This window comes from Syngnathus floridae, chromosome 10 (genome assembly GCF_059516105.1).
Source record: "Syngnathus floridae isolate MCC-2025c chromosome 10, RoL_Sflo_1.0, whole genome shotgun sequence".
Classification (NCBI taxonomy): Eukaryota; Metazoa; Chordata; class Actinopteri; order Syngnathiformes; family Syngnathidae; genus Syngnathus; species Syngnathus floridae.
This window is the reverse complement of record NC_142422.1, coordinates 8,837,362-8,852,746: the sequence shown is the minus strand read 5'-3', so window position 1 is coordinate 8,852,746 and position 15,385 is coordinate 8,837,362. Positions and strand designations below refer to the sequence as shown.

General features: G+C 40.6%; 3 protein-coding genes across 9 annotated transcripts; 2 read left to right on the top strand and 1 right to left on the bottom strand.

Annotated features, from left to right (window-relative positions):
• The first annotated feature begins 310 nt into the window (after nucleotides 1-310).
• On the top strand, nucleotides 311-6,866 carry fzd6 (frizzled class receptor 6). Of its 2 annotated transcripts, XR_015860832.1 has the most exons (9): nucleotides 311-466; nucleotides 1,274-1,672; nucleotides 2,736-2,932; nucleotides 3,019-3,598; nucleotides 3,765-4,184; nucleotides 4,635-4,783; nucleotides 4,875-5,222; nucleotides 5,693-6,056; nucleotides 6,232-6,866. XR_015860832.1 is itself a non-coding variant. In XM_088386948.1 (8 exons), the coding sequence occupies exons 2-8, from the start codon at nucleotides 1,496-1,498 to the stop codon at nucleotides 5,847-5,849; spliced, it is 2,028 nt and encodes a 675-aa protein (XP_088243074.1). In that variant the 5' UTR covers nucleotides 311-466; nucleotides 1,274-1,495; the 3' UTR covers nucleotides 5,850-6,866. The 2 variants fall into 2 exon arrangements, 1 of the variants encoding a protein (XP_088243074.1); XM_088386948.1 differs by having other exon boundaries at nucleotides 5,693-6,866.
• Nucleotides 5,916-11,158, top strand: LOC148392261 (collagen triple helix repeat-containing protein 1-like). Of its 6 annotated transcripts, none has more exons than XM_088386953.1 (6): nucleotides 5,972-6,056; nucleotides 6,232-6,288; nucleotides 6,896-7,219; nucleotides 9,723-9,941; nucleotides 10,188-10,404; nucleotides 10,725-11,158. In XM_088386953.1, the coding sequence occupies exons 3-6, from the start codon at nucleotides 6,953-6,955 to the stop codon at nucleotides 10,865-10,867; spliced, it is 846 nt and encodes a 281-aa protein (XP_088243079.1). In that variant the 5' UTR covers nucleotides 5,972-6,056; nucleotides 6,232-6,288; nucleotides 6,896-6,952; the 3' UTR covers nucleotides 10,868-11,158. The 6 variants fall into 6 exon arrangements, with proteins under 6 accessions (XP_088243080.1, XP_088243082.1, XP_088243079.1 ...); XM_088386955.1 differs by having other exon boundaries at nucleotides 5,973-6,056; nucleotides 7,004-7,219; XM_088386954.1 differs by lacking the exon at nucleotides 6,232-6,288 and having other exon boundaries at nucleotides 5,916-6,056.
• A 369-nt stretch (nucleotides 11,159-11,527) lies between these two features.
• On the bottom strand, nucleotides 11,528-15,354 carry LOC148392260 (solute carrier family 25 member 32-like). Its single transcript, XM_088386950.1, has 7 exons — nucleotides 14,745-15,354; nucleotides 13,607-13,757; nucleotides 13,455-13,540; nucleotides 13,082-13,236; nucleotides 12,519-12,632; nucleotides 12,231-12,376; nucleotides 11,528-12,127 (listed from the first exon to the last, which is right to left on the bottom strand). Exons 1-7 carry the CDS (start codon nucleotides 14,935-14,937, stop codon nucleotides 12,004-12,006), a joined length of 969 nt encoding a protein of 322 aa, XP_088243076.1. The 5' UTR covers nucleotides 14,938-15,354; the 3' UTR covers nucleotides 11,528-12,003.
• Nucleotides 15,355-15,385: the final 31 nt, after the last annotated feature.

The window sequence follows — 15,385 nt, the reverse complement described above, 5'->3', positions numbered from 1 at the left end:
TGGTCACATGGACATTGATAAATAAGGGGGCCTAGCGGCACCAAGTGGATACTATAGGAATAGCAACGTTTGTATGCGGAGTCAATGGCTGAACACCAGGGGTCCTCGTGGGGTCTCTAAAAGGTTGAAATTTCAGATGCCCTGCTGCTTCACAGAATCAATTTCCACCAAAATTAGCGATAATTTTCTTTTTTTTTATTTTCAGGTACTTTAATTTCTATGAGAAAAAATCTATGATCACCGCTGCTGTCAAAAGAAACGATGTTGCGAGCACGCACTCAAACGCGCGCACACTCAAGATACACAATTTTCCTATGGACCCAAAGGCAGCAGGAGGTTGGAGTAGCCCAACGGGAGCTGGTTAGTTTTTTTGTCAGGAAACACGCTATCAAATTTCACTCAGAGTTTACTCCAAAGTTATCCATGTATCCAGCTCCAGCTCAAACTTGGTTCATAACAGTTGTTGGTAAGTTTGTTTGTTCATTCCTCTCTTTTACCTTTTCAAAGTTTTGTGTTGCTACTGGATTGTTTTGGCCCCCACTTGCTTTTCAATGTTAGCAGCCGAGGCAACAATGTTTACTGCGCAGTGCCAGAAGTTAGTGCTTTGCTGCCCGAAGATCAATAACCTGTTTACGGGTATTAACCTGCAATATTGTATTCGTTATGCTAATAAATTTCTCCATCCCTCCTTCGGTAAGATTACAGTCGTTGAAATGCATTGGTTGTGTTATTGTTATTGCATATTCGCTAATCTGTTAAGAGAACGCAACACGCAACTAATGTATTGAATGCCACATAATCAGAAAGTGATTTTTTAAATAATATGCAAATGACGGAGCAATAAAATGGGGTTATAAGTAAATCTTTGTACTGCTTTGTTTGAATAATTTCCGTCTCCATAAATATCCTTTACTCGACCACTTTTATACATATTTTTTACTGTAAGAGGCCCAATCAAATACTCTACACAGTCTTGATACAAGTATGATAGTAAGTTATCAATAATAATAATAATTAATAATAATAATAATAGTCCCAACCATTCCAGATTTCAGATTAATATTGCAAGTGTGGTTGTGGATACATTCCGAAGTCATGTTTAATGAGTCCAAACAAGTTGAGACTTATTGGACTGAATCAGTGTGGATTTTTAAAATTCCCACCCACATACGGACAGGACTGTGCTATTCCATCCAATTGATGTCTTTCAACAACATGCATGTATGCAAGCTGCTGGATGTGTAACTCTTGCACTATTGTTTTCTAATTTCAGTCATGTTGGCTGTCTCTCTCTAAAAACATATGCAGCGGGCTAATGGGGAAGCACCACCATCTGCTCCTGCCATCGCCTCCAATGAGATGACCCCAGGATAGGTGGAGCCGTGAGAGTCAGGATAATTCACTATTCGGGTTAAGATACCCTCAAACTGAACCTAAAGGAAACAAGTTGTTCACACTGGAAAATAAATTATCCCAAAAGTTCCAGTGAGCCCTCATGATGATGAAATTGGTGTGGTTGGGTCTGCTTTGGCTGCAAAGCTGTAGTGCTCACAGCCTCTTCACCTGCGAGCCAATTCGGGTTCATCGGTGTATGGGGCTGTCCTACAACATGACTTTCTTTCCCAACATGATGGAGCACTATGATCAGGATGTTGCAGCCAATAAAATAGAGGTGAGTGACAAACGCCTCCACCTTAACTTTTGTAACAAATGACAAAAGCATCAAGCAAAAGTGAATCGATTCACTAATGCATTTCATGCAATTTATTTTTTTAAATTCTTAACTGTCACACACACAATTGTAAGGCCTTAATTCTAGTTTAATTTCAAATTGTACAGTCCGTCTTAGGGTCTTCACTCTTTTAGAGGTTCTACTGTTTTTCCAAAATTAAAACAGTAGATAAGGGGCACGCCTGTGGTTCCTTGGTTGTTGTAGATAGTCTAATTGAGAAAATACAGTACAGACATTTATTCACTGCTGCTCAAAATAATGTTAGTATTATGTTGTCTTGTCACTTGGCAGAATTTATTTTCTCCAATCATTGCATCATATCGCCTTCCCGAAGGCTACCTCGGTTTGGGTTGCACATGTTAGAGTGGCAAGCATGAAAGGTGCTGAGGGAATCTTTTGTGTGTCATCTGGCAAAGTTAAAGGCTTCTGATTTCACATCAGCCTCAGCCACAGGCAACTAATCATCAACTTTGTTGTGTGCAGCCTTTGATTCGTTCAGGAAGGGGATGGACACGCCCAGAGTCACACAAAGCCCCGTCCTGCATACCACAATGAATACACTCTCTCTGTTAATCACTCACTAGTTTCATATTCTGCACACAGTCATACCTCCTCAGAGAAACTATGCAGTGTCTTATCAAAGCCTGTACTGTGTAATCACCTAGGCCTTCAAATTGAACCCAGCTCACCCTTTCACAAAGGATTTTCAGGAGTAGACTTTCCCTTGTTTAGCCCATGGGCCAACATTCCACTGGCATTCACCTGTATTTGAAAGTTATACGTGTCAGGATACAAATGGGATTGAAACAGGCTGTGAAATATTTATGGAGGGATCCTTTCAGACATCTCAAAATTATTTTACTGTTTTTTTTTTCGCTAACTAATCATAAAAGAATGAGTGAACAAAAGTACTGTAATTCAGGACCAAACTTGTGACCTGAAATGCAACTTGTATCTTTGCTCAGCAGTTCTTCTGAATGTTTTCTCTTTAATGTCGTTACAGCCATTTATGCCCTTGGCAAGTCTTCGTTGTTCCCCAAATGTCCACCACTTCCTGTGCCAGGCTTTCTTCCCAGTATGCACTGAGGAAAATACAGTGCTGCAGCCTTGCCAAGAAGACTGTGAGGCTGTAATGTCCGATTGTCAGGAGACCATTAAGATTTTTGGCATTATTTGGCCTCCTGAGCTACAGTGTGACAAGTAAGTAATACTCGTGAATTATGCAAGATTAGTTCATTGATAGATTTTTTTTTGTATGGATAATTTTTTTTTTTTTTCTGTTTCAGACTTGACCCATGTGCCTTAGGAGATCGTACCAAGCTTCCCACAACCACCCCAATGAGCTCAATATCTGCTAAAAGGGACTTGGGCTTTTGGTGCCCACTGCAGTTGAAAGCTAAACCTGGCCACGGCGCATCATTCCTTGGAGCTCAGGACTGTGCGCCGCCTTGTTCCAATATGTATTTTAAACCCAACAGCATCGAATTTGCCAAGAATTTTATTGGCGTGTGCTCCATCATTTGCTTGGGTGCGACTCTCTTTACCTTCCTTACTTTCCTCATCGATGTCAAACGCTTTCGCTATCCCGAGCGTCCCATAATCTTCTATGCCGTCTGCTACAGTTTTGTTTCACTCATATACTTTGTTGGCTTCCTGCTGGGCAACGGCGCAGCCTGTAACAAGGCAGTCCACCCTACTGGTGTGGACACAGTTGTCTTGGGCTCCCAAAGCAAAGGCTGTACTCTGCTTTTTATGCTCCTCTACTTTTTCTCAATTGCTGGAATCGTCTGGTGGGTCATACTCACCATTACCTGGTTCCTGGCAGCTGGACCCAAATGGAGCTGTGAAGCCATAGAGAAGAAAGCGGTAAGATTAAAAGATTATATCTGGAAGTGAACACATGAAAAGGTTTGGCTCAGTTCTGACAAGACTGAAATGAATTTGAGGCTTCAGATTTGCTCAGAAGTGACAGGCTTTAATAAGCTTCCATGTTGCGTGCTCTTCAAAGATCTCTTGTGTGTTCTGCCCTTAGGTGTGGTTCCACACCGTCGCCTGGGGAATCCCCGGAGCTTTAACTGTCATGCTGCTAGCCCTGAACAAGGTTGAAGGGGACAACATTAGCGGGGTTTGCTTCGTGGGACTCTACGATCTGGATGCCCTGCGCTACTTTGTGATCGCGCCCCTGTGTGTGGGGGTCATAGTTGGTCTCTTCCTCATCCTAGCGGGCATCATTTCTCTGAATCACGTGCGGCAGGTTATACAGCACGACGAGCGCAACCAGGAGAAACTCAAAAAGTTTATGATCCGCATAGCTGTGTTCAGCTGCCTCTACCTGGTGCCACTGGTCACCTTGTTAGCATGTTACGCCTATGAACAGAGTCATCGCAGCACCTGGGAGAACACATGGATCAATGACCGCTGCCAAGAATATAGCATCCCCTGCTCACACAAGGTAGGTGTAACACTCTCAGGAGGTAGAGGAATGAGCTAAGGCTAAAAAGCAGAATGGGTTACTTTGAATCAATTGCTAGGTGGAGTAGAGAAAAAAAATCGAATTAATTTTCACTCAACAGATCTTGGCTTAAAAAATACATTGCCTCACTTTAAGCTGAAATGACATTGTAGAGATTTTTATTTTCTGCCATCTCGAAATCAAAGGGCATATATTGACAAACAACCATGCAAACTCACACTTAAAGAAAATTGCAAGTTTTCAATTAAATTAAAGTAATAAGCATGATTTTGAAATGCGTGAGGAAGCCGGAGTATGCAGGCAGAAGGTGGATGTTCTAACCCATTTTGCTTAAAAATACATTGGGAAATGGAAAATTAAGTTTTAGCCATGTGCCCAACACTATAAATGTCCACATGCTAAATAAATATCTTTTCTTTTCCATCTTAGACAACAGAGCATCAACGACCTGACCTGTCTCTGTTTCTGGTGAAGTACTTGATGACCTTGGTTGTTGGAATCTCTGCAGTGTTCTGGGTCAGCAGCAAAAAGACCTGCTCTGAGTGGGCCTACTTTTTCAACAGGACCCGCAAAAGAGAGTAAGGACATTTTGGTGACCTTGTCATTTTGACATTGATGATGGACATGTTTAGCTTTTAGGCTCACTTATTAATGTTTCGTGATCAACAGTCCCATCAGCGAGAGCCGCCGAGTTCTGCAGGAGTCCTGCGAGTTCTTCCTCAAGCATAACAGTCGTGTCCAGCACAAGAAGAAACACTACAAGTCAACCTCACACAAGCTCAAGGTCATCTCAAAGTCTATGGGCACAAGCACCGGCGCCACACCAACCAACGCCTCCGTTGGTGCTGGAACTTCACCTCTGGGAAATCATGAGCGCCAGAGCAAGGGCACTTCAAGCCGAAGCTCCAGGCGTGAGGACAAGGAGCGAGCAGAGGGAGAGAGACGTAGCAAAGGGGGGAGCTCCGGACAAGTTAGCAGCAAATCGTGGAGTTTACACAGCAGAGTACCGGATGCATTGTAAGTTAATTGTTATTGTTAACATTTTATATTCTTGTCTGCGGACTTAATTGGAACTCAAAAATGATATTTGTTGCAAGACTCTTCTCTGGTTTCACACAATCTGTGATGGGACGTTAGTGAACATCCTCCAGTATTTAAAAAATGTTTCCTACAGCAAATTGGATTATTCTATTCCACTATTCTAAGACTTTTATTAGCTAAACAGATAGATTTTAGTAATATCATATCCTTATAACTGTAAAAATCAAGTTATTGCGATAACTTGTAAAGATAAATGCATAATGTGAAAATGCAGAGCTACTTCACACACATTCATATGAAGGTGTATTTATCACACAAGTGTAAAAACAATTTAACAAATACAAAACAGTTTTTACAAATTGTCAAACCTCAGGAGTGTTCTGCTTAAAATGCAGGAAGCCAGCATGCCCCTTAAAGATGTTTTTATAATTTTGTTTGTGTCATAGGATGACACCAAAGAGTGAGCAGTCAGAGGTCAGACCAGTTCCGATCACACAGCAGGATTCAGCTCAGGGCCCATCTTCTGGCATTGAAGACTCCACCCACCAGCAGGTGCCCAAGGTGTCTGAGGAGGAAAAGGACATAAAGGACAGCAACTGCTGAGACACTGATGGCAGGCACTTGACTCTGATTGTATCCATTAGTTGAGGAAAAGTTACTGAGTGTGCACAGACACAAAGTAATATTTACCTCCACAACTTCAAAAGTATTTTTTTGTTCTCGATTTGCATTCTGAGTGTCATTTAGTCGAGTTTTTACCGTTATAGCTCTATGCCAACTACTATATTACCTGTGGACTGATTTGAAACTGTAAGTCTTCTGTTTTTGTATGGCAAGCTTAATGGAAGTCTTAATGTGAATATTCTGTTTTCCCCTCCATTCAATGGATTAGTCACTACACTGGGCATTTTAATGTGAGGTCATGATGTTTCCAAACCTTCAATATGAGGGGGAGTGTCCCTGTGGTTTGTTTAATGTATTCCAGAAAAGAGAGTGTGTCATCAAAAATCATCATACAGTTCTACTTTTAAATCCATATATGGTAAGTCATGATAATTGTATTTGTTTTCTTGACCGTTTTGGTTGTACAGCTCCTCACTCTGTTGGTTGGGCCAGTGAATGTTAATTCGAAGAGTGTTTTTAATTTGATAATTTGCTTTATTTAAAAGGTAAGAGCAGATGTTTCACATGTGTCGGTGATGTCATTGTTGGCATTAAAATCCGTCTGTGAAAACCAAACTTGCTTTGGTGACCATGCAGAGCTTTTTTTTTTTTTTTTTTAAATTGATTTGTCAAATTTGTTTTGGGGTTATTTATAAAATACACTACACTTAAGTCTTTCTCTGATTTATACTAGGATTCATTGTCAAAATCTGCTGTGCAAGGATTATAAATTTCATTAAAATGTTACCTTCCTGTTTAAGTGTCAAGGTCGTCTCACTGTGGCCAATTTAAAGGGAAACATTTACCTGTTATAGATGCTGATAGTGGCTATAGCTTTTTTGTATTTACTGACATTGTTTCGCTGCTTATCTCTTTTAAATGCGCCTTTTTAATTTTATGTATTTTTTTTTTTACAACACAAAAGCAAAACGTGAATAAAAGATTTTATTGCATGTATCCATGTGCGTTTTTTTTTCTTATCTCAGAATTATCGCCACGCATGCACAGTGCAGACATTGGTCCAATTGTAGGACCATGCTCACATGAAAACTGCATGTTGCTTAGCTGTTTGCTTTGGAACGGTTTTCTTGAAGAGCGTTGACTGGCCCTACCCGCTGATCCTGCCCTCCCCCTGGATTGAAAGAGTGCATCAGCGCAAGGTTGAAGACTTCCAAAGTTCCCAGTTGCACCGAATGATGTCTCCTGTAGCGCTGCGCCTTTTGCTACTGCTCGTCTGCTTGACTTTCTCCGTGTACGGCGTGGAAAAGGTGAGAAGTAGAGGATACCGAAAGGATCCTGACGGGGATAAGGTAAGACCGATTGCAAATAACTCGGTCGTCATCATGTTAAAGCGATGTGGCGTTTTCCATGCGGTGGGACCTTTTGGACGAATCCGCTGCGTCCAAGATGAGGTTGTCACATTTTATTTATGGCTAATAATTAAAGCGCAAGTTTACGTATATTTGAGATAATTGATAATACATCCAAAACCCATAGACTGCGGTGAAATTGTCCACTTGAGTATACGCACAATTATCTTAACTTTGCCCCCAAAAATTATGTGCTGCAGTTTTTTTTTTTAAATATAGCACAGTCAGCTGGTTCTTCTATTATTATCATTTAGGTGTGGTGAGAGGAATAAAGCCAATGAGGAAGCGCGTGGTCTGTATATATTCCAATTTGTTTAAACACCTGGTTTTTATATCAAATGTGAAGATACGTTATTAATCCACTAATCTCTTTATTTTTATTTTTTTAACCAATCTTGCATGAACAGGATTTACATACGTTGTGGGTGGCCACTGGTGAGATAGAATGCACTCATTCTCTGTGCTCTTGGGAATCCATCAAATGAAAATGAAGCTGTTTATTTGGCAAAGCCTTTCCAGACCTTCCCCCAGGTTCCCATTAATACTCTGTGTTGAGAAGCCCAGAGGCACCATTTTGCTCTTAAAATCTTCCTAAAGACCTTTAGTAGTACTTAGGAACTGCAATTTTCTCACCACAATGGGAGGATAGGATGAATGGCACGTTGTTCTATAATATAATCTTGTGGCATTGGAAACCCCAAATGCATTCAACTATTTTCGGGAGGATGATCTTTTTGTTCAACGAGCATGGTTATCACTTACATTTTTTTTCATAATCGTGAGTAGCCAAGCATTCTGTTCACTCTGGAGAGTTGCACTCCTCCCTTCAGTGTGTTCCAGAGTTCTCAACACTTAGGGCCAAATGCAGCCTTTATGCTTCACGTACAGTAACTGTAGCTGTGTGCTTGGACTATCCAGTATAATTCATGCAGACAGCACCAAACTTTGAGCTGGAAGCCGATATAAAAGTCAACAGTGTGCCCAAGAGGACAGTGGATCCATTCATTAGTTTGCTGTGAAAATCAAAGCTAAAATACAGGTTTGAGAAGTTTTCAAAGTCAAACTCGTACAGCTCATACTTAGTGGCTCCAAATTTCAGGTATATTGTCCAGAAAATAAAATAAAAGTCTGCTGTTTTTAACCGCAGGCTTCCCAGTTTCCTTCAGAAGTGATGTCGCGTTACCAGATCAATCTTGCAAAGCCACTCATGGCAAAAACAGACCCTTGGCCATCTCTTTCCCCAGCTGACATCAGAACACCACAATTCCCTATAAATAAAGGCATTTTTCCAGATGTTCGTCTTCCCAAGTACCGTTTTAGCTCCCCCCGAGGGATTCAAGCAGAAATGTTGTTGAATGGGGAGTACCGTATTTTCCGGACTATAAGGCACACCAGACTATAAGGCGCACCTTCAATGAATGGCCCATTTTAGAACTTAGTCCTTATATAAGGCGCACCATTAATGCATCATGTCAGATTTTTAATCCAAATTAAATCATTCTCCATTTTATCTTTTTTATTTCAACTTCAGACACAACAAATTACTTTATAATCACAAAACAATGATCATAGTCTTTATGATTCATGATTCATAGTCTTCAGTGGGCCACTTATGATTGATTTCATGACACAATGCTTTGTGCCAGTTTAAATTTAGGAATTTGGTCCATATATAAGACGCACCCGACTATAAGTTGCACTGTCGGCTTTTGAGAAAATTTTACGTTTTCAGGTGCACCTTATAGTCGGTAAAGTACGATAACTAAAAGCTCTTTGTTCTCATCTCCTGACATTTTTCAACGTCATGTCTTTTGGTCATGTACTGACTACTCTTCACTGCTGCTGGTTCAGCAAAATGTAAACTGTATCAACATATGGTCATTGGCTGAAACTGTTGCATATCAACAAGTCAGTTTGTTTCAGACAGTATCCATGCATATAATGTGAATATATAAAATGAGAAACGTGTGTACAGTACAGTATTGTACATGATTGACACTGCAATATTCAGGACAAAGGAAACTAGTGCAGAGTCATGCAGGCCCATTGTTTTGATTAGGTCTGGTTTTAAGCAAGCCCGTGAATATGTGTTTGAGTCAGGTGAGTAAGATGTGGCATTTATTTAAATGTGGCAGTAAGAATATGAATGCGTGCCCAGAAATATTCTAACCAGTCCTTCCTTCCTTTTGACAACATATGTCATTAATATGCTTCATGGTTGTTCACGGTCTCATCTTTTTCTTCTTCTGCCAATATCAGCTTATTAGTATGTGTTTTCACGACTTTGAAATGGTTGAGTTTTTTACTGGGGAAAAGAAAGCTGGCTGATTCCAGGTGTCCACTTTGCATAAACTTTAGCTCTCAGGAAGCAGGAAGTTATATAATAGATTCAACTGATTTGACATCAACATTCACATTTCCTCCGACTTGCTTGCTCCTGCAGTATGGCAGCTGCATGCAGGGTCCAGCAGGAACTCCCGGCAGAGATGGTAACCCTGGGGCCAACGGCATCCCCGGAACTCCGGGCATCCCTGGACGTGATGGACTCAAAGGGGAGAAGGGCGAATGTATCAATGAGATCTTCGAGGAGCCCTGGAGGCCCAACTACAAGCAGTGTGCCTGGAACTCCTTGAATTATGGGATCGACCTTGGGAAAATAGCTGTAAGTTGAATTTGCATGCAAAACAGAATACAAGTGGGAAGTACATTTTATATAAATTTGTCATGAAACATTTATTAACATCACTACATTATATTCCAATTATTACATAGCTGGAAAATGTTGCAGAGTTTTTTCCCCCAAATTGCAGCCTTTGCGATTTGAAAATTGCATTTTACTATATCGCAATATCGATTTGAATTTATTATTCAGCTCTAAAACGTGCCATTTTCCTGTGCTGTCTTGTAGGACTGCACATTTACCAAGCTGCGCTCAGACAGCGCCCTCAGAGTCCTCTTCAGCGGCTCCCTCAGACTCAAGTGCAAGAACGCATGTTGCCAAAGATGGTACTTCACCTTCAATGGAGCAGAGTGCATGGCACCACTGCCCATCGAGTCCATCATATACCTGGACCAAGGCAGTCCAGAGCTCAACTCAACCATCAATATCCACAGAACATCCTCAGGTATGATCACGAAGGTTAAATTTAATTTTTGAAACAAAATTAAGGCACCAACCAGGCTATATGGAGGAAAACTCTAGTATTGCACTATACTAGTCTACGGTCTCATATGCTTAGCGGTTTTATACACAGTGTCTGTACATAATGTTTTTTTTTTTTATTCGAAGGCAAAACATTTTATGTGGTGCCATTAAGTTCTGTAGAGCTCAAGAAGTAAACAGTGGGAGAGGTCACATCATAATACACCAGTTTTGTGGCCATGTGTTTTGGGTGTTCCCTGCAATTTATGTGTCCTGTCTTTGTCTCTTTTCTTTTTCTGTCAGTGGAAGGACTGTGTGAGGGTGTGAAAGCAGGGTTGGTGGACGTGGCTGTATGGGTGGGGACCTGTGCTGACTATCCCCGCGGTGATGCATCCACGGGGTGGAATTCAGTTTCCAGGATTATCGTCGAAGAGCTTCCCAAATAATAACTGTTGCATAAGAGGTATGGGATCAGCCCTGCCAGTCTGGTCTTCTAAAATGAGCAGGTATGATTTGCCGAGGCCTCACACAACACTGATGGGAACGTCAATGTTTTGTTGACAGTCACTATTTGGCTGGCCATTCACTTTACAAGAAAACACAAATTGTACTGTATTGTACTGTAATTTCAATGTTCCCTGGTGCTATGTGCAGTAATTGCCAGTATGTAAACTTGTACTCATTTAACTTTTTGTATGTCTTTTTACTGATAATAAATCTTTTTGAGGTTTCTTAAAGTGACCATGAATGCAATCAAATATAGTTTTGCATTTAGTGCAAATGCATTTGTGTACACATTTCTACATTTCACAATGCTCCCCCGCAATTGTGAAAAAAGCAGTGAAACATTTTTTAGAAGAAGTTGCAAATGTTTTGGCACATCCATGCAAATAATTATCTGCATTTCTCCGCTGTTCTCAACATTATTAATTGCTTATGTCATGTTGATCAAAATGACAATGGGTCTCTCTTGAACTGCATCACACCCCACAACATTTTAGCATCAGTTCATCAAACTTTTTGGTTTCTTCAAAGCAACACAACGATATTGGCTGCTAAATTGTCTTCTGTTCTAACGTGCAGAAGAATGAACGAGGCAATTCAGGTGAGTGTGCAGTTTCTGTTTATAGCAAAAGAAAAAAAAAGCAGACATGATACACCAGATATCTAAATAAATATATTAATGTGTGATAACAAGCAGCTTTTTTTTACCTTAAATGAATTAGGGAAAATTCACATTTTAATTTTCCATTGTTTGGCTTGAGCACTTTCATTGATCAGCTGCCATTTTTAATTTATCGTCGCTTGGAGACGTTTACTCCTCTGTGTAAAAATAACCCCCTTGCATTGCTATTACAGTACATCTTCAAGGGTGTAGCACAAACTTGCAGCACTGGCCAATAATCACTCAACCGCACTGAGAGGATCAACAATACAACTTGAAGCATTCCTTTTCAGTGTTAACACTCAGTACATGCACTGAGGTTCATGTGCCAGGTACCGATAGTCTGACTGGCCGTTCCGTCATATTGCGTTTGTAACCTCATTGTGTGTCTTTTTTTCTTTTTACTGTTGGATCTTGCTAACTTGTGCCAAGCAGGAAGCGGGAGACATTTTCATATACTACAAATGTAATGCAGCATGCTGGAGTGACACGAATCAGGTTGGGGACAATCCCTTTGTAGAACCCAGTGGCGCCTTCATTCCTGCAGTGAGAGCAGTCACGATTACACACGTCATCTTTCTAATCTACTCGGTCAACGCTAGGTCAGACTTATAGAAAGCATCACATTATTACCACTATCATACCTCCAAGTCCTCCTAATGACATCGATAACGCCGTCGTATCTATTATGCTGGTCTTGCAGTCGAGCTCGCACCACTTGATATGGGTATGTCGTAGCCACTGCAAATATTTTAGACAGTGCCGCCATTGTGATGTATTCCAAAGGATTCTGTTGAAGTGATCAATGAAGCAAGTCTCAGGTACAGCACAGAGTCATACAACATGTACATCAAGTGTGGTCTGCCTCTGAGGTTTAAGTGCTATTAAGCTAAGTAGAGGCTGTCTGTGGCTCGTGGGGTTACATGACTCACCAGCTTTGCATCTGAAGGAAATTTTTTGTATTTATTGTAGTCTCTCTTCAGCTCTTCGTAGGCCATGAACTGCAGCGCACCATGAGATGTTCCAAAGAGACCAGGAATGTAACCCTTTAAGATTATGCATTATAAATTAATTTGATTGACACTTACACATTATCATAAACGGCAAAAGTCAACATACAAGAGTTGTCATTGCGTACTTATTGTCACAACGGAAATTGTTATAGTTAGCTAAATGCAGTGGTGGATGAAATGCTGAATACGCTGACTGCCAACACATTATAACCAATTGCATATCTAATATTTATATCTAATTTAGTTAGCTGGTGGAAGTTGAGATGTACAACACCTCTTAAGTACGATGCAGTACAGTTCTGCACCACTACAAACGAGTTTTATTAAGTTTTGGAGATAACATTTATCAGCACCAAAAACAAAGGTGTAGTATTGTTGCCCTCTAGCGGTGATTATGGAAATAGCAGTCACATGTAGTTGTAGTCGGACCTTGTCTGAGTCTGCATGAAAATATCACCATGGTACTTGTACTACAGACTGACCTTGTAGAGGCCTGACACCCCCTCCATACGGTAGATCTTGAACAAGGCATCCAGCATCCCCCTGTACTGTTTAGTGTTTGGGTCAGAACCATACTGCAACACAAGCCTGGTCTTGGTTACCCAAATGGGGTTTGTTAAGGTCAGTGTTAAAATGCCTGTAGAGACAGAGACAAAGAGGACATTGTGCAACGATGGCATGCGTTCCAACTGTTCAAAATTCAATCAAGGACATTTTGAGATGCCAAACTTAATGTGGCCAGTGGGAAGTGAAGTTACATGTGAAGCGGAATGTCAATACAGAGCATTATTACCTGATTTTTGTTGAAACTAGCAGATAGTGTGCCAACACACGTACAGTAAAGTTCAAACCAACCTGCTTCAGCTGCAGACACAAGGTGCTCCGAAGCACTCAGTTCAGTCTGGCGCCCTTCCTTTACGTAAGCTTTGATTGCATTGTAGCTGTGAATGAAGCAGTGTGTCAATGCACAAAAGAAATGTCAAAAGAAAAAGAAATAACAGACTTACAAGAAAAAATAGAGACCCCAAGAGGCTCCAGCACCCCACACGTTGGGGGTCACGCCTTGATAAAGTCCCCTCAGTCCTTCCTGGTGCCACACACTCTTCATACAATGCAGTATGCCATTATACTTGGGTCGTAATTCCAAGCCATCACTCACTGAAGCAAAAATACATTTTAAGTGGGTTAGTTTGCGAGGGATGAAATTCATAGGAAAGAACAATCACAACCTTTCATACTTTTTTAAATGTTTAATCTTGATAATTGCAGTTTGTTTCATTTTTAACATGGCGGTTTAACAGTTCTGACTTGAGTACATTATCAAGACTTTGCTTGAAGCTAATGCTTAGTTTAATGTTTGCCACTTGAATTCCATGGAAAACAGTTTCAGTCTTTATTCAATACCCCTAACATTGTTTCAGGTCTATGAACCCGTACCCGCTTTGCTTTCACAAGTGAGATATTTCAGCGCACGAGGAGAACCACAAGGACACAGTAATAGAATGACTGTCTAATGAATAACGTTTTTTCACTGTAAGTGCCACTTTTGGAGTGCTCGTAAAACTGTAAGGTAGATAAAGAATATTAGATAAAAGCTCAATTGTTTTCATGCACTTGTTATTAAATAAACAAACAGCTTTCAGTAAAGCTGTCGATGTGGTATGTCCAAACAGGCTACACTACTGTAAAAACAATCCTATGGTTCCATTGGATTCACCCAATTCGGAAATTGGTTACACATCATTAAAAATGTTATCATTTGAGTATTTTGGAGGAAAAAAGCAGGGAAATTACATCAGATAGTCACATTTTATTTTAATCACGTGGGACCAAAAGTTAAATGCTTGCAGAATGTTTTTTTCCTCCTACATGAAATTTCTGCATACTATGAGGATAAGTTTGCATACTGATATTACAAGTGCATGCTATTTGTGAGGCAAAACTGTGCATTAGTTCCTTTTACTAGGAATTCTAGTACTCTAACAGCATATTACCAGCAACATGAAGGACGACGTAGCAGCCTAATGTAGCGCATGTCACTGTTGCCTGATGTTTTTTTTAAAAACTGAGATAGAAAACTAACATTTTCCAGATTATTATCATATTGACAGCGTCCAACAGTAGTTAATATAGAGTATGGCTCACCTGCAAACCTGATTTTGACCAGGTCGAGAGGATGAAGCACCAGCGTTGAAACAACTCCCCCGCTTAGTCCTGCCACCAGGTTTTCTACCTTTACATGTTTGAAAACCCGCTGGACGTGTTCGGCGAATGATACGGTAGACCCCGGTTTGCCATCACTAACGCTGACAGTACCGTGATCTTGGCCGGTGCTCATGTTTACCAACTTTAGCTGTAGCTTGCAAAAGCTAGGTGTGTTTACAAAACGTGCTCACAAGTCTTCAATGAGTCTACGGTAAAGTCGTCAGGATGTTGCAGCGATCTAACTTCTTTGACATATATCATTGTGGACCCACATGGTTGCTCGTGATCCACGTTTTTAGCACGTGGCGTCAAATACGATTGAAAGTGACATTACCCAGCAAATGTCAAGCAGCTTGCAAGGAAGTCCAAATGAGCGAAGTGTATATTGCAGTGCATCCGATTCTGAATTTCAACTTAAAACATTTTATACAAAATCATTACAACTACTGTACTGTATATTCAAGAAATTTTACATTAATTCACTCAGTTGATCTTTAAACAAACAAACGTTTGATTTGGAAAAACACAATTTTGCTATGAATTTGAGTGCACGCCTACTATGACGTAGGCAGGAGGGGAAG